General features: G+C 41.4%; 1 protein-coding gene across 2 annotated transcripts; it reads left to right on the forward strand.

Moving 5' to 3' along the window:
* Window positions 1–228: 228 nt before the first annotated feature.
* On the forward strand, window positions 229–19866 carry pi4kaa (phosphatidylinositol 4-kinase, catalytic, alpha a). Of its 2 annotated transcripts, none has more exons than XM_056735958.1 (55): window positions 229–444; window positions 1627–1743; window positions 1845–1938; window positions 2015–2103; window positions 2209–2281; window positions 2407–2669; window positions 2873–2939; window positions 3051–3199; window positions 3291–3356; window positions 3427–3523; window positions 3689–3880; window positions 3961–4061; window positions 4779–4908; window positions 5036–5165; window positions 5484–5579; window positions 5886–6069; window positions 6189–6289; window positions 6456–6624; window positions 6763–6813; window positions 7104–7212; window positions 7396–7532; window positions 7690–7823; window positions 7902–7984; window positions 8094–8164; window positions 8251–8375; window positions 8665–8746; window positions 8825–8908; window positions 8993–9082; window positions 9157–9276; window positions 9360–9452; window positions 9532–9688; window positions 9773–9900; window positions 9990–10148; window positions 10823–10974; window positions 11055–11162; window positions 11269–11489; window positions 12465–12623; window positions 12741–12820; window positions 12901–13100; window positions 13281–13371; window positions 13897–14064; window positions 14156–14209; window positions 14339–14459; window positions 14546–14675; window positions 14752–14822; window positions 14927–14999; window positions 15118–15188; window positions 15260–15369; window positions 15955–16059; window positions 16145–16270; window positions 16485–16605; window positions 16865–17024; window positions 17979–18068; window positions 18145–18228; window positions 18463–19866. In XM_056735958.1, exons 1-55 carry the CDS (start codon window positions 346–348, stop codon window positions 18512–18514), a joined length of 6387 nt encoding a protein of 2128 aa, XP_056591936.1. In that variant the 5' UTR covers window positions 229–345; the 3' UTR covers window positions 18515–19866. The 2 variants fall into 2 exon arrangements, with proteins under 2 accessions (XP_056591936.1, XP_056591937.1); XM_056735959.1 differs by having other exon boundaries at window positions 11269–11396.
* The last annotated feature ends 420 nt before the right edge of the window (window positions 19867–20286 follow it).

Here is a 20286-nt window from a genome sequence, read left to right on the forward strand (position 1 = left end):
ATTCTGGACGTGTATTTAGACATTTTAATCATTATTATCAAATGCAATTGGGTATAATTTTGAGGCTGATTTTGAGAAATATATTTAAAACAATATATAAGTACATGCTACTGTATTAAAGTATATAAGCGAATGCATTAATTAAATGTATGTATATTAATATATATTTTGTAATTGATGATTTCTACTTTTCACCCTCAGCAGTCGTGAATGATGTTCGCGTTCTGTGACCTTGTCAAATGTCCCTTCGGACTCTCCGTACTCCCCGCTCTCATCCGCTCTCTCATTTGACGTGTATTTCATTTTAAGATGTAAATATTTCTTCGTTGTTTTATTAATAAATGAATGATGTCTGCGAAGGGGACGACGAGAGGATTTTATTTTAATACCGTGCTGTCTCTCGCGCGCTCTCTGGCTGCGCATCGGCCCGCTCCGATTGACAAGGTGAGACTTTTACTTCCTATTAGCATCTGAAGCTAGCAGCTAACACAACCAAAACAAACCGGCGTATTATTAAAGTGATCTTATCCTCACCACAATATTGTGCTTTTATTTAACCTTTCTTGCTTTGATGGTAATCCCCAGACATTTAAATAATCTGTCATTATTTGTTAAATCATTGGTTTACCAGTTCAACCTTCCCTTTTCAAACTCAAATAATGTTTTAATACAATTAGCATCATCCGACGTTACTCCTCAAGTGTTAAGTTGAATTAAATTGAACGTTAGTTTTTTATAATCAGTATGTTACTTATTCTAGTTTCAGAACTGCTGTTATTTTGCTGTTGCAATGGTGTCGGTCTCAGACAGGTATTCATTAAATGACAGCAATATAAACTTTTGTTATAGTCATGTCAAAACTGATGAACATATTCTGTTTTTAAGAGAAGGCCTTAAGTCATCCACAATAGCAGCCATATAATATGTGTGCTCAAGAATTGTGTTCAAATAATGTGTGTGGTTTCTTGATACACCAAATAATGACAGATTATCTTAATTCCCCTTAACTGTTTAATTGAGTCAGAACAGAAAAAACACTCCGTATACGGAACCAGTTATTCTTGAAGTGTTCCTGTTTTCAACGTGTTGTTGATATGTGACAGAACCAGAAAGAGGGTGGGATGAGACAGGGTGGGTCTTCACAAAGGAGCTTCTTTAAAAAAAACTCTCTCTGATAACAAAGCACCATTTTCAAAACGGTGTTTAGAAAACAGCAAATCAATATGTGCTTGTCAACTTAATGTTTTCAAAAGTGGCTACATATGTGCTTAATACTTTGGGAAGGTAATAAAAGCATAATGCTTCATTATGTGAGGTCTACCGAAGACATAGTTATGTATGTTATATTACATTTTTGTGAAAAGATCCTCCAATTACACGCAGCACTTTTAATCAGTGTGTCATTGTTAAAACCACATATTCAATAGCCTTTATTAAAGTATGCATAACAGATTTATTATACACGGCTAAACCTTTCTGTGTGCTAATATAACGTTTGCACATTTCTGCTATCACAGTCTAGCGCAGTGTTTGTTATAAAGTTGTCAAAGTCGTAGTTGTCAAAATGTCATCTATTATTTGTATAAAAGGCACATTTAAAAACACTCTAACGTATGTGATATATAGGTTCAGAAGCTACAATGCATGTGTCCTGTGGACATCCGTGGGGTTTTCCAGCTGGATGAGAGGAGGAGAGATGCTGTAACCGCTCTGGGCATCTTTCTGGTGGAGTCTGAACTACAGGTACTGGTTAACGTACACCTCTATACAGTTTAATATTTCTAGAATGATCGTTGCTTAATATGAAACAGCAATTTGGATTATTGAAATGTGTTTGTCTGCAGCACAAGGACACTATCGTCCCTTACCTGCTGGGTCTGCTGAAGGGATTACCCAGGGTGCAATGGATCGAAGAGTCTTCAGAGAGGAGAGGAAGAGGTTAATAACATTTCTTTACTCTCGCGTCTTCTAAAGTAACGCTTAGCCGCTCATGAACTCTCACTGGTGTTTTCAGAAACGCTTCCTGTAGCAGAGAATTTTTCGTTTGGTTTGGTGACGATGCTCTCAGACGTCGCCCAGATGGACGAGTCCATGCGAATCCAGGTGCGTCCCGTGTATCAATGTTGAGTTTGATAAGTTGGTTTTATGTGCTGTTCTTAGTAAAAAAGAATAGAGAACAACGATAGATTACTGTCGCGTCTCTTTCAGATTCTGGAGGCTGTCATGAATCTTATGCAGATTCTGCAGGAAACTTGTCAGAACATTGAAGGTCAAGATAAAGGTCGGTGACCTCCAAAGAGAATCGCTTTTAAATTGTATAACGATAGAACGATTTTAGATGTCAAATATGAAACTGAATCCTCATGTTTATGTGAAACGATGATCCATTATGACTCATATCCTCAGAATACCTGTGTAAATACACTGTGCCCTGTCTACTCGGCGTGGTGAGAGCTTTCGGTCGCTACAGCAACACCGAGGAACCCCTGCTGTCCAAACTGTTCCCAAGGGTGAACCCTCAGCCTCATGGCACAGGTGAGGTGACTGAGGTGACCCGGCGGAGATCCTTCAATGAGTTCCGCTCCATCCTCCCCAGCTCCCTCCTCACGGTCTGCCAGAGCGACACCCTGCGCCGCAAAACCAGCAGCGTGTCCAGCACCTCTCAGCAGGTACTGTGTGCAGTTCTGCTTTACACCATCGGGGGGTGTCTGTGTCTTTCAATTGCTTGGCTCGAGCCAAATGATCCCATCCAGCGTGCATACTCGGCTCTCTATTTTGGGCATAAATGAAATGTCACATTTAATTCTAGAAAGGTGTAGCTGTAAAGTGTGATATGATGTCAGAATGATCTGATGTTTTTTTTGCTGCGTAGGCCAGTCCTGAGCATGTCGGACTTCCTCCTAGTTCACCTTCGGATCCCTCTGCTCCTTATTTTGAAGGTAAAAAAAATACTTCAACCTTATTGTATGTTGTTCTTCTGTGCTAGTAATTAAACAAGGATGTACATCACGTCCGTGTTTTTTTTTATATCATGGCCTTCTCTTCAACAGGCTCGTATCTCCCTGACGGCAGCGCTTTGGATCCAGACTATTATTTCTCCACCATCAGCTCCAGTTTCTCCGTGTCTCCTCTCTTCACGGGCAGTAACAGTAAAGAGTTTGACGTACCTCTGGATTTACTCAGACAGCTTCTGCAGATGGTCAGTGTTGGTTTTACACCCATCACGTCATTCTGTAGCATCTGCAGACCCGTGCCGTGACCGCTGTCTGTTTCTTTCTCATGTTGGACAGGTCGAGCAGTTTGTTGCAGAATCTTTTTTGAAGACGCTGGATCACACTATGACTGTAGTGCTGGAGGTAGCATAAAAGTTCATTTTGATTTTGATTTTTGTTTAAAGACTTTGTTAATCGTTTGTTTGCATCACAGATGAATCCAGCGGCGAATCTGTTCTACAAGACCTTCAGTGATCCTCTGTATGTGGCCATCTTTAAAATGCTGAGAGACACCTTGTATTACATGAAAGGTAAACACCAGACTGTCATGGTTAAGCAACAGCATAAATGAAAATATATTTTTGCCATCACACTATAGATTAACAAACGTTCATTGATGTGACTGCGTATGATTTTTTTTAATAGAAGTCTTCATTTGAAGTTACTGGTGTTGCTAGTGACGTACATGTTTTCAGATCTACAGACAGCGTTTGTGAAGGAGGTTCATGATTTCGTTCTGGAGCAGTTCAGCAGCAGTCAGTCTGAGCTTCAGAGGATCCTGCATGACGTGGAGTATCTCCACAGCGAGCTGAATCCCCTCAAACTGCGCTGTCAGGCCAATGCCGCCTGCGTTGACCTCATGGTGTGGGCCGTCACGGAGGAACAGGGTGAGTCTGAATTTCTCCATCAGTTATCAGACGTGTGTGATGCGGCTCATCTGAACTTGTTTGTGGGGTGTTTTTGACAGGTGCGGAGAACCTCTGCACCAAACTGTCTGAGAAACTGCAATCCAAGACGTCCAGTAAGGTGATCATCGCTCACATGCCCCTCCTCATCTGCTGCCTACAGGTGTGTGCTGAGCCCCGCCCACTCACACAGAGAACACTCAACATCAAACATTTGAATAAAATCTTTTAATATTATTAAAATTAATGTGGATTTCAGTCAAATTAATGGAGCTCTAGATATATAACAAGGTGTGTGTGTGTTTATGTGTTTTTGCCTGTGTTTGTTGTATTCGTTTTCGTGTGTCTGGCTCGTGTGTGTGTGTTTTTTCTCCCACTCGTTACTCTGGGTCTGTGTGTGACTGTTTTTCTGTGTGTGTGTTTTTGTCTCTTTGTGTGTGTGTGTTGGGTTTGCCTGTGTGTGGGTCTGTGCAATTGTTCATGTGTATTTTTGTGTGTGTGTGTGTGTGTGTGTGTTTGCCTGGGTCTGTGTGTTTTTGTATTTGTATGTATTTTTTTTTGTGTGTCTGGGACTTGGTCTTTGTGTGTATATTTCTCACACTCATTTATCTGGGTCTGTGTTTGACTGTTTGTCTGCGTGTGTGTTTGCATATGTGGGTGGGTTTGCCTTTGTGTGTGTCTGTGTAACTGTTCATGTGTTTTTGTGTGTGTCTGGTTGTGTGTGTTTGTTTGTACTCGTTTTTTTTGGGTATCTGGTTGTGTGTGTTTGTGTGTGTATATTTATCACCCTCATTTCTCTGGGTATGTGTGTGACTGTTTGTATGTACACTTACATGTGTGTGTATATGCTTATTTGTGTGTGTGTGTGTGTGTGTTACAGGGACTGGGTCGGTTGTGCGAGCGTTTTCCTGTAGTGGCTCATTCAGTCACAATGTCTCTGAGAGATTTCTTGGTGGTTCCTTCACCTGTGCTTGTTAAACTGTACAAGTATCACAGTCAGTACTCTACAGGTGAGATCTTCCCCTCTGTCGTTCTCATTTACTCATTATTATACAGTGTATACATCTAATACACACACGCAAAACAATAAAAAAAAAGTAGTATCAGATTTTCTGTAACTCCTCATCTCATAAGCAGCCACTGGAGAAATCAAGATCAATGTGACCAATGAACACTCTCAGTCCACCTTCAGCTCCCACTCCATTAAAAAGATCCAGCCTTCCATGTACGAGCAGCTAAGAGACATCTCCACCGACAACATCTGCAGGTAAAAGTCTTCAAAAGGTCTTTCTAACGTCTTCACTCCAGGATTTACAATAGTCTCAGATAAAATATCAAGATGTGAAGTTAGGACATTGTAGTAAGTCCCACATTAGTCAGCAGAAATATGTGAATTTAGGTTCAGTCTATGAATTGTCACAGTTTTGGATAGTACCTTTCACACATTATTTATATTCACAAGCTAATGTTTTTCTCTAACTGAATCACATGGTTAACCATTTGTGAAATGGGCTTGGGTCAGTTACTATCTAATAGGTTACTAGTCAGTAATAAGTAACTCTTCTGCTTTTGTGCTTACGTCTAGGTGTTTGACGTCAGGTTTGACCATGGACTCGGTCATTGTGGAGGCTTTTCTCGCCAGCCTCTCCAACCGTCTGTACATCTCGCAGGAAAATGATAAGTATGTTATTAACAGATGACCTTCAATAAGTGTTTATCATTCAGTGAAACACAAGCAAGAACAAATTATATCAACCAATAAAATTTGACGATTTCTTTATGATCCAGTTTGTATTTTTACAGTTCATGTACATAAACACTGTTTACTCTTTCATGTTACCTGGAGCGAGAAAGTCCACTGGAAGAAAGAGCAAACATTGTTCCATTTTATATAAGAAAGTTACACTTTAAATTAAACGGAAATATTGGATGTTGACCTTAAGGCCTGAAAGTGTTGCTTTTATGTTTCTGCTTTTCTGTTCCGTAGGGACGCTCACCTCATCCCGGATCACACTATACGGGCATTAGGGCACATCGCAGTGGCCCTGAGAGATACTCCACGCGTGATGGAGCCCATCCTTCAGATCCTCCAGCAGAAGTTCTGTCAGCCTCCGTCTCAGCTCGACGTTCTGATCATAGACCAGCTGGGCTGTATGGTCATCACTGGAAACGTACGACTGTACTTCTGTTTTTAACACATACAGTGTGCACTGAGAATTATTGAATCATGTCAGACGGATTGGTTTTGGTCAGATGGTGCTAATGGTTTGTTCTTGTTTAACTCGGACAGCAATACATTTATCAGGAAGTGTGGAACTTGTTCCAGCAGATCAGCGTGAAGGCCAGCTCTATGGTCTACTCCACCAAAGACTATAAAGATCATGGATACAGGTGAGTGAAAATATCGCTGACGTTCAGTTTCGATCAAAACATATCTGTCTTCCATCACAGTGTTAAAGTGTCGTCCACCTCTGAATGGCTTTTCTGATGACATAACCAAGACCACAAATAGAGTCACTATTTTACCCAGTAATGTTGCGCCTTATCGTATTCACAGACACTGTTCTCTGGCCGTGATCAACGCGCTGGCCAACATCGCGGCGAACCTGCAGACGGAGCAGATGGTGGACGAGCTGCTGGTGAATCTTCTGGAGCTGTTTGTTCAACTGGGGCTGGAGGGCAAACGGGCGAGCGAGAGAGCCAGCGAGAAGGGTCCGGCCCTCAAGGTATCACCACTAAGCATACATGAATACAAAAAACAATTTAAGTTGAATTGGAGGGCTTTGACTTATTTATGGAGCAAAAGTGAGTTCAGAAAAAGCTCCACAGTTTTGTCAAATGTGTCGTGATCTTTTCATCCTCAGGCGTCCAGTAGTGCTGGTAATTTAGGAGTTCTTATTCCTGTCATCGCTGTGGTATGTGATGCTTTATGGAAATGTCTCTTATTATGTCTCTTCATGTGTTTGAATACTTTTTTTAATGACATATTACAATGACTTATCATGTGGGACGACCAATAATATCAATAATACTGTCTGATAGAGTATGCTTAAGTGAGTGGTATTTTTTTAACACATTTGCTTTATAGCAATAACTGCAATATATATTATATTTTATATTACTTATAGTATTTTTTTAAATCATTATACGTCATTGACCCACATACATAAAAGTCATGTTGTCTTAACTTATGTGTTATATTTAGCTGACCCGACGTCTGCCGCCCATAAAAGAGGCCAAACCCAGACTACAGAAGCTCTTCAGAGATTTCTGGCTCTATTCGGTTGTCATGGGATTCGCTGTTGAGGGCTCAGGTTTGTCATTTATTTTCACGTTTAGTTTATTTAGTTCTTCAATGCTGGCCAATATACATCCATTCCATGACAAATATATACACACAGGATGTGTGCATTACCATTTCTACAAACTTTATTAAATCTTGTAACATTTAGTGTGAGTTGATGTGAGTGATGTTGATCCGGTGATGTCATCATCAGGTCTTTGGCCGGAGGAGTGGTACGAGGGTGTGTGTGAGATCGCAACAAAATCACCCCTGCTGACGTTCCCGAGCGGAGAGCCGCTGCGGTCAGAACTGCAGTATAACTCCGCCCTCAAGAACGATACTGTCACTGCGGTACTGCTCAACACGCTCCGCTCTATTCCTTACTTTAAGAACGTTGTACTTCTAAATCTTTGGCAGAGAAAGAGTTTGAGAAATATCAAAAACATTAATGGTATCTTGATGATATTATCCTGAGCAATTTCACAGAGCAATTGTGATATATTTGTAGGCTGAGCTGAATGATTTGAGAAGCACCATAATAAATCTCTTGGATCCTCCACCTGATGTCGCCGCTCTCATTAATAAACTGGACTTCGCCATGTCCACCTACCTGCTGTCTGTCTATCGGCTGGAATACATGAGGTATGACAACACGCATGTCTGATCACCGGTTTATCAGACGCTATGAGTGAATTCATTCATTCAATTATTTCATCTCAGGGTGTTACGCTCGCTGGATTCTGATCGCTTCCAGGTCATGTTTCGCTATTTTGAGGACCGAGCCATCCAGAAAGACAAGTCAGGTTGGAATATTTAGTTTTTTGACACTGTGTGATCAAATATAAACGAGCATCTCTCTTCGGGAGAGAACGTTTCCATTGGGAATGATTGTTGTGAATGTGTTCCTCACAGGAATGATGCAGTGTGTCATCTCAGTGGGCGACAAGGTTTTCGATGTATTTCTCCAGATGATGGCTGAAAAGGTCAGTGAGAGACTACGAATCTGGAGAGGACATTCATACCGTATCATCTCACCTGTCATTGCCTCATCTCTCCTTTTTTCTTATAGCCCAAGACCAAAGCTCACGAGGAGGAGTTAGAATGTCACGCTCAGTTCCTATTGGTCAACTTTAATCACATTCATAAGAGAATCAGACGCGTGGCCGACAAATATCTGTCAGGTCTCGCCGAGACGTGAGTTCATCTTTGTTTCCTCAACGAAACGGATGTTTAATAGATCAAAATTCACGGATGAGATCTCTTTAATATCTCGATCGTTTCAATGGAGAGCAAATGGAAGCTTGAATCGGCAATCCCAGGCAAAGAAAAAAATGCAGAAGTCTCCCGAATATCATTCGAGTTGAGAAGAGATGTCACCAATGCCTGAAACTGAGATCAGATTTGTCGATATTATCGAAGATCTCAATATGAACTCTGATTCTCATGTGGTCTGTGTAACGTAGCATCTTTGATGTTCCCGTAGTTTTCCTCATCTCCTGTGGAGCGGTCGTGTGCTGAAGACCATGTTGGATATCTTGCAGACTCTCTCTCTGTCTCTCAGCGCTGTAAGTTCTTCCTGCTTGATTCAGGCCAAGCTGTATTACAGATGTTTTGTAGCCTAACTGACTTGGACATTCTTCCAGGACATCCACAAAGACCAGCCGTATTATGACATCCCCGACATCCCGTACCGCATTACAGTTCCTGATACATATGAAGCTAGAGAGGTACACATCCACATCCCTTCTGTCTTTAATGAACTCAAACCTGCATTGTATTTCCTGATATGCGATGTCTTGTGTTTTGCGTAGAGTATAGTGAAAGACTTTGCCGCACGCTGTGGAGAAATCCTGAAAGAGGCTATGAAATGGGCACCGTCGGTCACCAAATCGCACCTGCAGGTCAGAATCTGTACATAAGCGTCAGAGAGATTTCTAAAACACAAATGTGACGATCACGCTTGTGTTTCCCACAGGAATACCTGAACAAACATCAGAACTGGGTCTCGGGTCTGTCCCAGCACACGGGTCTCGCCATGGCCACAGAGAGCATCCTGCACTTCGCTGGATACAACCGACAGAGCACCAGCTTGGGTGTAAGATGATAACCAGGAGACACAATAAAACTACCAATGAGTATTAATACATACATTGATTTTGACTACAATGTTCATTTCAGACCACTCAGCTCACAGAGAGACCCACTTGTGTCAAGAAAGACTATTCCAACTTCATGGCCTCCCTCAACCTGAGAAACCGCTATGCTGGAGAGGTGTGCATGCGTTTTCTCTTTCTTTAATGCTAAACGTTGGTTTATTAGCACGTCACGTTGAGTGATCTCCTGTGTGCAGGTGGCAGGCATGATTAATTTCTCCGAGGCCACGAGGAGCACGTCAGACCTGAACAAGCTAATGCTCCATCAGATGACCGAAGCTCTCGATCAAAAGAAGCCTGAAGCTTTCACTGAAGCCATGTTTAAAATGGCCGCTCTACTGATCAGCTTCAAAGGCACGACACACGCTTGCACTCTCAGTATTCTCAGCATCAGTTTTATGTGATGTCATGTTGATTTTGTCCCTTTGTCTCGTGTAGAGTGTGACCCTCAGCTTCTTCATCATCTGTGCTGGTCACCGTTAAAGATGTTCACTGAGAACGGTATGGAAACGGCTATAGCCTGCTGGGAGTGGCTGCTGGCGGCCCGGACCGGACTGGAGGTCCCGGTAAGACCCTCGTGCTCATTCTCTGCAGGTTATACACAATGTAGATGTTACACAAATCTCAATGTTTTTCTCTGGTGTTTTGTGGTCAGTTCATGCGGGAGATGGCTGGCGCGTGGCAGATGACAGTAGAGCTGAAGATGGGCCTGTTCTCTGACACCCAGGAGGAGGCGGATCCCCTCGCGGCTTCAGAGGAGAGCCAGCCCCTCCCCTGCCCTCCTGACGTCACACCTCACTACATCTGGATCGAGGTAACTGGTTCATTTATCTCTTGAAGCTTATGGCTTTGTTCATAGCGTGGATGCCGTGAGAGGACTATGGATTGACCCCTCTGTAAAGCTCCTTATGATATATAACAGAAATAGCTTCAGTCTCCTTGAGAGGAAACATGCCTCTTCTCATTTGTGTTGAGGGTTTCCAAAACAGTCAGTGTTGCTACAGTGTTCCACCAGTTGACTCTGTGTATTCTTAGAAGTGTTTAAGGACTTTGTTATAGGGTCATTATGTGACAAATCAACCAAATTTTGAATATTTCCCCGGCTCAAATAAATTCATTTATTTCTAGTTTATAGAAGCAAGACCAACATCTAAATCTGTCTCTTCATTTCTTTTAAAGAAGAATGTCTGAAGAACAAATAATGTTGAAACTAGAAATGTATTTTTTTCCTTCAGAGTTACTTTCAAAAATGATTGTGTTAAGTCTAAATAACTTGCTCTGAATAGTTTATTTATAAGATATTTCTTGAAATTTTGATAAGGGGATTTGTTAATTATGGCACGAACACAGATTAGGAGAGGAATTGCTCCGTTTGTTATAATCATCAAAATGAATTTTGCAGACATGTCAAATGTGGCGAAAAAGAAGATTTCACCGGGGACCTCTGTTTGCGTTGAAACAGAATGACCCTATATTTTATTTGTGCAGTTTCTGGTTCAGCGGTTTGAGATCGCCAAGTACTGCAGTGAAGATCAAGTTGAGATCTTCGGCAGTCTTCTGCAGAGGTCTCTGTCCCTAAACGTTGGTGGCTCGAAAGCCACTTTGAATCGGCACGTGGCCGCCATTGGTCCTCGCTTCAGGTCAGCAGAAAACGCAAATGTCTTCCACGTTTTTATAGTCCATTGCAGAACGATCTCATGACTCATTTTTCTGCACAAAGGTTGTTGACACTCGGACTCTCCTTACTGCACTCTGACGTAGTGACCAACGCCACCATCCGCAACGTCCTGCGAGAAAAGATCTACTCCAGTGCTTTTGATTATTTCAGGTAAAATATTAAACCTTTGGTATTTCATTACTCCGGACACACACAATTGTGCTTAATTCTGTATTCTTCAGTAAACGGAATCAAAACTGTCGTCTTTGCTTTTCAGCGTCGCGTCCAAGTTCCCTACGCAGGGGGACAAGCGTCTCCGCGAGGACATCAGCGTCATGACCAGATTCTACGCCAACATTCTCTCCGATAAGAAGTACCTAGCCGCTAGCCAACTCGTGCCACCTGGTGAGCTTGGTGCCAATCCCCCTCAAAGCTCCCTCTCCACGGGGATTTTCGGATCGCTAATCGTTTCCAGCACCTCTCCGATATCGATGTTAAGTAAGCCTCCATTGCTATGACTGTGCCGCGACAGTTCAGCAGGAGCATGTTGACGCGGTTCCAATTTGCATCCCAGCAAATTTGAACCCCGCGCTTTGAAAATGCACGACAGACATCCCGGACGCTCTATTTATCAATTTGTTGCTGGGGCACAAATTGAGAAATGGCTCAGTCCCGCCTCTCCACCCCCTGTACCGTAACCACCCTCTCTGTCCGTGGTAGAAAACATGAATTCATCAGAACATTAGCGCTCTCATGTCAAATGCATGTTCATTTAAAAGCAGAAAAGTAATTGACCACATCCGTCCCTTAAAGCCTTTCCATCGTGTGATGTGCTACATTGTCCGACAGAATCACCTGCTTCGCTTCATATTTACTCGTCACATGATCATTTTTTTGGATTGTGTGTGGTGAGAATAAATGAAAGGTAATGGAGAAAGTGCTGGAATGATGGAGCCTGAATAAATCTCACTTCAAGTGTGAATATCACAAAACATGTCCAGGGGTCTCATTTTACTCCCTCAATAGAGGGTTGTTTAAAGAAAATAAAGAATATTCAAGCAAGATTTTAACTATCCTCAAACAAATACTTCATTTTCATTACGCAAATTGTAATTTTTTATTGATTGGAGTGAAACGTGACCCAGATGTGTTTCACAAAGGATTCACCTTAAAGGGATAGTTTGCCTGAAAATGAAAATTCTTTCATCATTTCTTCATCCTCATGTCATTTCAAACCTGTTTGAGTGATTTTTCTACTGCAGAGCACAAAAGAAGATATTTTGAAGAAGGTTGATAACCAAACGACATTGAACCCCATTGACTTCCATTGTATGAACACAAACGAGACATTTCTCAAAATATCTTCTTTTTTAAGCCACATAGGGGTGAATAAATGACAGAAAATTTATTTTGGGGTGAACTTTCCCTTTCATACCGTACCAGGGCATTGTTTGACACTGTTTTCTTTCCCAGATAATCAGGACCCGTCTCTGAACAGTCTGTCTGTGATGAACGCAGCCGATCCGAGGAACAACATGGACATGAGTGTGGGTTCACGACAGCAGAGCGCTCAGGGCTGGATCAACACTTATCCTCTGTCCAGCGGCATGTCCACCACGTCCAAAAAATCTGGTAAACACCCACGCCAGTTGAAAAAGTGTTATTCAATCAGAATTTGGCTGCAATTATCCATTTGATATATTAGTGAAAGTTTTTGTGATGAGTAACAAGATGTGTTTTTTACTTTAGGCATGTCTAAAAAGAGCAACAGAGGGACCCAGTTGCACAAATACTACATGAAACGCAGAACACTGCTCTTGGCTTTACTGGTACGGTTGCATTTTTCTTGAATTGCCTCAGATCCTCATCAGACCGCATCTTAAGTCCCAGGTGTTCTTGTGTTTGACAGGCGAGCGAGATCGAGCGACTCACCACGTGGTATAACCCGCTATCCACGCAGGAGCTGAGCATCGCCACGGAGCAATCCGTAGAAACAAGCATCTCCAACTGGAGGTCCAAATATATCAATCTGAGCGAGAAACAGTGGAAAGACAACGTCAATCTGGCCTGGAGTATCTCTCCTTACCTCGCCTTACAGCTGCCCGCCAGGTACGAATCAAGTCTGGTTTGCCAAAAAAAGCACCAGAGAGTCACAGAGGGTCTTTAGATATCTGACATTAAACTACAATATGAGAATGATGAATATCATACAACTGAACCATTATAGAAACCAATTTGGATCACGTTTTTGAACTGGAAAATGGCATGAGGTGTTTTCTCGCTTTCCAGGTTTAAAAATGCAGACGCCATCGTGGTTGAAGTGACCCGCCTGGTTCGACTGGATCCTGATGCTGTCAATGATGTACCTGAGGCAGTGAAGGTAAGAAAACACCCATAGCAAGCCATCACAGTGCATCTGTTCATGAGCTAAAATGACCCACAATGCCAAGTTTAGACTATTAGTGTACGGATGGTGAGTTATTATAGTTTTGATTTTAGTTTTATTTAGTTGTATTCCTATTTTAGCTTTTATTTTCCGATTTTTGTGTTAATTTTAGTTAAAGTTATAGCAATTTTGATACATGCTTTTGTCATTTTATTAAAAAAAAATGTTGCTATATAATATTAATTCATTTTTATTTTAGTTTTATATTAGTTTTTGTTCATTATAAAAAATGCAATGCTTTAAACTTATTTTTCGTTAATGTTTGTGGCAACATTTCAATTTTTACTTTAGTTCAGTCTTTCCATTAATCTTTTTTGATATCAATAATCAGAAAGATTTAAGTAAACTAAAATAACCCTGGTGAGAAATGTATCAAGTTAAATGTGTAGTTTACACAAGACCCTTTCTGAAATATTGCATTCTCCACCAACTGATGTGATCTGTTTATCGTTCCTGTAGTTTCTGGTGACGTGGCACACGATTGATGCTGATTCTCCAGAGTTGAGTCATATTCTGTGCTGGGCTCCTGCCGACCCCCCCACCGGCCTCTCGTACTTCTCCAGCATGTATCCACCTCATCCGCTCACTGCTCAATACGGAGTCAAAGTCCTGCGCTCATTCCCGCCGGTATGTTCCAGCAGGGCAGCGCTCTGACCTCGTCAAAATTCGATATTTAACAGATTTTTCATTTCAAATCACTGTGATCTGTTGTTTTCAGGATGCCATTTTGTTCTACATTCCTCAAATTGTTCAGTCTCTACGCTATGACAAGGTGAGATGCAGAAGAACTTGACCTTTCCCGAACCTCCCCTCCCACCCAGCATCAGATAAAGTGTTGAGTCATACGCCCCCCGGGGCAGTTGCGAACATGTTCATGTATCTTTCCCGTGTTTTTGGACAGATGGGTTACGTGCGCGAGTACATCTTGTGGGCCGCACAGAAGTCCCAGCTCCTCGCCCATCAGTTTATATGGAACATGAAGACCAACATCTACCTGGATGAGGAGGGCCTTCAGAAAGATCGTACGTTACATACCGCACGTGGCGTTTTAACGTCAGAAAGCTGTAAATGTGTTTTTATTGAGAGACGGGTTTGTTCTTCGGTTCAGCGGACATCGGTGAGCTGTTGGAGCAGATGGTGGAGGAGATCATACACTCTCTGTCAGGTCCCGCTAAAGATTTCTACCAGCGCGAGTTTGATTTCTTCAACAAGATCACCAACGTCTCCGCTATCATCAAGTACGCCGGTCGTGACTGTTCTGTACTCGGATTTATGTTTCTGGCCCTTGCATTCTTACATGTTTTTGTTTTTCAGGCCTGTTCCGAAAGGAGATGAGAGAAAGAGGGCGTGCTTGAAAGCGCTGTCTGAAATCAAAGTTCAGCCCGGTCAGTGATTCGTCATCTGAAATCTCAATAGTTGTTTGCGATGAGACTTAAACGAGTTTTGTTAATATCCCTCATGCGTCTTTCTGTTTGATGACTCTCAATAGGATGCTATTTACCCAGCAATCCAGAAGCAATCGTCCTCGACATCGACTACAAGTCAGGGACTCCCATGCAGAGGTATCACAAACGTCAGAGCCGATGATAACCTCGCGCACTCCGGCTATCTGCAGTAATAACTCCAGTGTTTACGTTTCTAGATTGATTTAGGGTGTTATTGATTTGTGTGTTTTTACAGCGCCGCCAAAGCCCCTTATCTGGCCAAATTCAAAGTTAAGAGGTGTGGCGTGAGTGAGCTGGAGAAGGAGGGTGAGTGTCTTCATGCGCAGTCATGTGATGTGTCCTGTCGTGATGTTAACAGTGTGTCGGGCTTCTTGCAGGTCTCCGCTGTCCCTCAGACTCTCTGGATGAAGCTGATGAGAATTCTGAGTCGGCTCAGAAGGTCTGTTGGCAGGCGGCCATCTTTAAAGTGGGCGATGACTGCAGACAGGTGGGTCTCTTCTCAGACTACACATAAGGATGTCTCGTTCTTATTATTGTAATATTATAAATACTTTATTTTAGGGCAGTCAAACGATTTATCGTGTTTAATCGAATCCAGAATAAAAGTTTATGTTTATGTAATATATGTCGCTGCATATTTATTTTGTATTTATGAACACATACACATAAATGCATATGTTAAAAAATATATAAAAGATAACAATTAATTAGTTTAATGTAGAATTTAAATTATTAGTAAATATAAATAAATATGTTTAAATATTTCCTAAATATTGTGTATGTTTTTGTGTTTATAAATACAAAATTAATATGCACAGTACACAGACATAAATGAGGTAAACACAAACTTTTATTCTGGATGCGATTAATCACGATTAATCGTTTGACAACCCAACTTTATATTATAATATAATAAATCAAATTAGCTTCTAATTGACTCATCTCATGCTGTTAAGTCTCATCAATTTGATCATTCTACTATGTAAAAAACTGGTTTCCTTTTCTTTCTGCACCATAGCATTAGTTTGTTCGACAATAAAATTATATAAAATGATTGTTGGTCTGGTTTCAGGACATGCTCGCCCTGCAGATCATCGGCCTCTTCAAGAACATCTTCCAGCTGGTTGGTTTGGATCTGTTTGTGTTCCCGTACCGTGTCGTGGCCACCGCTCCTGGCGTGAGTGCTCGACCCATCCATCGCTCTCATTCCTGCTCCCATGATGAATTTCTACTCACCTGCGTGTTCCGTGTGACTCTTTCAGTGTGGCGTAATCGAATGCATCCCCGACTGTAAGTCCCGCGATCAGCTCGGCCGACAGACCGACTTCGGCATGTACGAGTATTTCAGAAACCAGTATGGAGATGAGTCCACTCTGGCCTTTCAGAAGGTCATATCTATCATTTCATTCTTTTTTCACTATGGTTAAAGATTTTCACCAAAAGAATCCTTTCAGATAAAGTCACTTTTTGATTTAGTATGTTTTATTCATGAACTTGTTTTGGTTGTGTTGGTTTGGAAAGAAATCTGTTGTGTGTTAATTGAGTTGCTTGTGTTGTTTCTTATGTTGTTTTCTGCAATGTGTGTCTCTCTGACTCTTACAGGCGAGATATAACTTCATTCGCAGCATGGCTGCGTACAGTCTCCTGCTATTCCTGTTACAAATTAAAGACAGACACAACGGCAACATCATGCTGGACAGCAAAGGACATCTCATCCACATAGGTCATCATCATTCTCTCTCTCCCTCTGACTCTGTCAATTAAACAAGCTTGTAGTTTACTGTTAAGGTCAACCGTTGTGCTTTAAAGCTTTTGGGCATTTCTACATAGTCCATCAAGCTTAAAAAATCTGCATCTTTTGTGAAACGTTGATTTGCATTAAATTAATTTAAACTGACAATTTCCACGAAATCAAACTAGACAGATTTTGAATTAAAGCTTTATTTAAACGTCGACTTAACTCTACTGTTTGTGTTCTGCAGATTTTGGCTTCATGTTTGAAAGTTCTCCGGGTGGGAATCTGGGCTGGGAGCCCGACATCAAACTAACCGATGAGATGGTGATGATCATGGGGGGGAAGATGGAGGCCACGCCCTTTAAATGGTTCATGGAGATGTGTGTGCGGGGATACCTGGCCGTAAGGTGAGATGCGTCGCTCTTCAATATTTCAGCGTCCTTAAAGTTGACAACGAGCTTGGACGTGTTACGATCTGAGCGTGTTCAGGCAGGATTTTGGCTGCCCTCTGTGTCCCCCTCAAACCTCCCCACAATTCTTTCTATTGAGATGAATCTGTAGGTTTGCATTTCAGTTTTTCTCACGTTTCATGTTATATTTCAATAGTATGGACCCTATTGTACACCCAAGGTGCAGCCCAAGTATTTTTGGTATTTTCAGCCTGACGCAGTTCTCATTTTCCTGCCCAGCGCAGCGTCGTTCAAATATTGTGCGCCCAAGGGCGTTGGTCTGAAGAAAGAGGTGTTTTCAGACGCATTGTTGGCGCATTGCTATTTTGAGAAACTGAAGAAAAATTGTGTTATTTAAAGAGCGGGTTAGCAAAAAATGCGCCTCTGGGTGGGCTTTCACTTTACTTATTACACAGAGGGAAGCGCAGCAGCACACACACATGCTGAATATAAAAAATAAATGTAAAATGTAAAAGATTGTTATCGTGTACATAAAGATACAAATCCAGCTTTTCATGTACGTGATCTGCTCGTGCGCTTTAACCTCGTGCACAAGCAGATGCGTTTCCACTCTGGAGAAGCGTGTTGTCTTTGCTCTTGCAAATTCCGCCGTTTAAATATCAAATACGCCATGGCGCGCACGCACCTGGCTCTTAAAGGGAATTAGAGATGAGACTCTTATTGATTTACTGCACGTTACGACACAAAAACACCTGTTCCTCATTAAGAGAATTGGGACAACCCGTTTAGAAAATGCGCCCAGGCACTGCGACCCTTTCCCGTCGTTAACTAGCAGAAGTGGATTCGGACACACCCCGAGTGCACCTGCGCTTTAGACCATGCGCTTAGATCGTTAAAATCGGGCCCTATATGTCTGAAGACTGTTTTTTGTTCTGTCCTTTTTCATGTCAGGCCGTACATGGACGCTGTGGTGTCTTTAGTGACGTTGATGCTGGACACAGGGCTGCCCTGCTTCAGAGGACAAACCATCAAATATCTCAAGTATGTTCCTCACGCTCTCTCATGTGACGGTTGTGGGGTGTTGACAGATGTTCAACCTCTGTATTGTTTTTGGCAGGCAAAGGTTCAACCCTAACATGAGCGAGAAGGAAGCGGCTGCTTTCATGATAAAAATCATCGAACGCTGTTTCCTCAGCAACAGGTACAAACCTCCATCCAGTGACTGCTGGATATTCAATACAAACCCTTTCAAACTTCATCAGACTCGTGATGAAGTCATGCATTTTGAAAAGCTTTTTATATTTTTGTCTACGAAATCGTTCAGGCATACACCTTCAGATCAACAAATCTTAGAAAGCATCATTAGAAACATTTTCCTCAAATAGTGTTGATATGGTTGAGACACATTGGCTTTTTTTGTGTTTCTCTAATACAGGAGCAGAACTTATGACATGCTGCAGTTTTATCAGAACCAAATCCCATACTGAGACCGGACCAGCAGATCTTCTCTCCTCGGACTGACATCAGCAGCCATCATCAGTCTGTTAGATTCCATAACGACAAGCACTTTATAGATATGAATAATTCACCCGCCTGATCTCAGCATTCAGGTGTGTTACTTCCTGTTGGGCGGCCTCAGGGCCTGCATGTATGTCGTCTTATCTCCCTTTAAGGCATCTGCCATTTGTGCGTTTGAGAGTTTTGACATTCCATGTTTATGAACACATCCTTTAACTCTACTTGAAACTTTATCAATGGGTTTAAGTCCCGACACCCAGGAAGCCATTTCTGAGACGGGCACTGAATGCAATGTTGATTTGGTGCCGTCACAAAGACCTGTTTTATGCAATACATCTTTGTGTGTACAGTGTATTTTCTGTGTACTTCGTTTTCGTCACTGGATGGGTGGAGCGCATGAAACCAGACGAACTTCAAAAGAAATAAATGACGAATTATATTCAGACCCAATTAAATGAGTTACTGTAATGCGAAAAATAATCGTGCTGTCGTGAACAAAACGGTTATGAATATATTTACAAGAATTGGGAACGTCTTTAGTTTTGATTTTGAGACGTCATGTGACTTGTGTTCTGGGTCATGATTTTACTCTTAACAGGGATTTTCAGCCCGAAAAAGAAAATAGTAGTGTACTGATGTTTTCAATAGCTGCTGATCTTCGATCATTCAATGTGTCAGAATATTTTGCATGTATTTTTCTTAAAGCTTGTTTGGCTGTGACAATGAAGAATGAAGTAACGTCATAGCGGTCCAAATTGAAAGAGTATTACATTTCATTGGTGAGGTTTCCAGAATTGTGCTGTTGAATGATCATTTTTAAATAGACTATCGATGAATTGATTTCATATAATCTACACGTTAGAAACGATCTGTAGTCTTCAATATAATTTTCATGTAACGTTACTCAGAGATAAGATTGTTTTAGCGGTGTACATTTTAACGGCAATATAATCGAAAAACTATGCCTAAGAAGAAATACGGCTAAAGGGTCTCCGACTTTTTTCTGTGTATGTTGAAGTTTTATCTGGTGTATTTTAATTCATAAGCATCATCGACAATCAATTCACCTGTTGAACTTTGTTCTGTGAGAAACTGATGTTATGCTGTACCATTACAATTCACTCGTATTAATGTTTGTCAAGTGAAACGTCTGCTGGAAAATAACCTCAACATAGAAGCTGTCACCAATGACACACGCTGTTTGTCCACATTTGCACTTTTAACATTTCATTGCTGTTAACGTAAATAAATGTGTCCGTGAACAGAAATGGAAGACCTGAAATGATCTATAAAAATATAAACTCAGAATATAAAAGGCAAACGTGTTCCTTGTAGTTTTTGGCACAGATTTCAATCAAAGTCATGTATAATGTTTGATATGAATGATGAGAGCTTCCCCTGTGTTTTCCTTGTGTTATATGGAGAGAGGATGAGTTTAGAGACTGTGACTCTCGTGTGCATGAATATTTCATAGGTTGATGTTGGGAGCTGCACAAAAACTCATCTTTATATGAAAATACATTATAAGAAAAGTTATACGTCACATACATTCTGTAATTGTATCTCATTTGTTATGCAAGCATCATTATTACTGATATTTAGGGTCACAGCTTTGAATGATTTAACTTGGATTTGCTCTCCAAGACCTTTGGTAGGAGAGTAAATAAAAAAAAAACTAGGAACTGCATTGTCAACAATGTAAAAACAAAGTAGGTTTATAATAATTAATAAATGTTGGTAA

The sequence above is a fragment of the Triplophysa dalaica genome, chromosome 22 (assembly GCF_015846415.1).
Source record: "Triplophysa dalaica isolate WHDGS20190420 chromosome 22, ASM1584641v1, whole genome shotgun sequence".
Taxonomy (NCBI): Eukaryota; Metazoa; Chordata; class Actinopteri; order Cypriniformes; family Nemacheilidae; genus Triplophysa; species Triplophysa dalaica.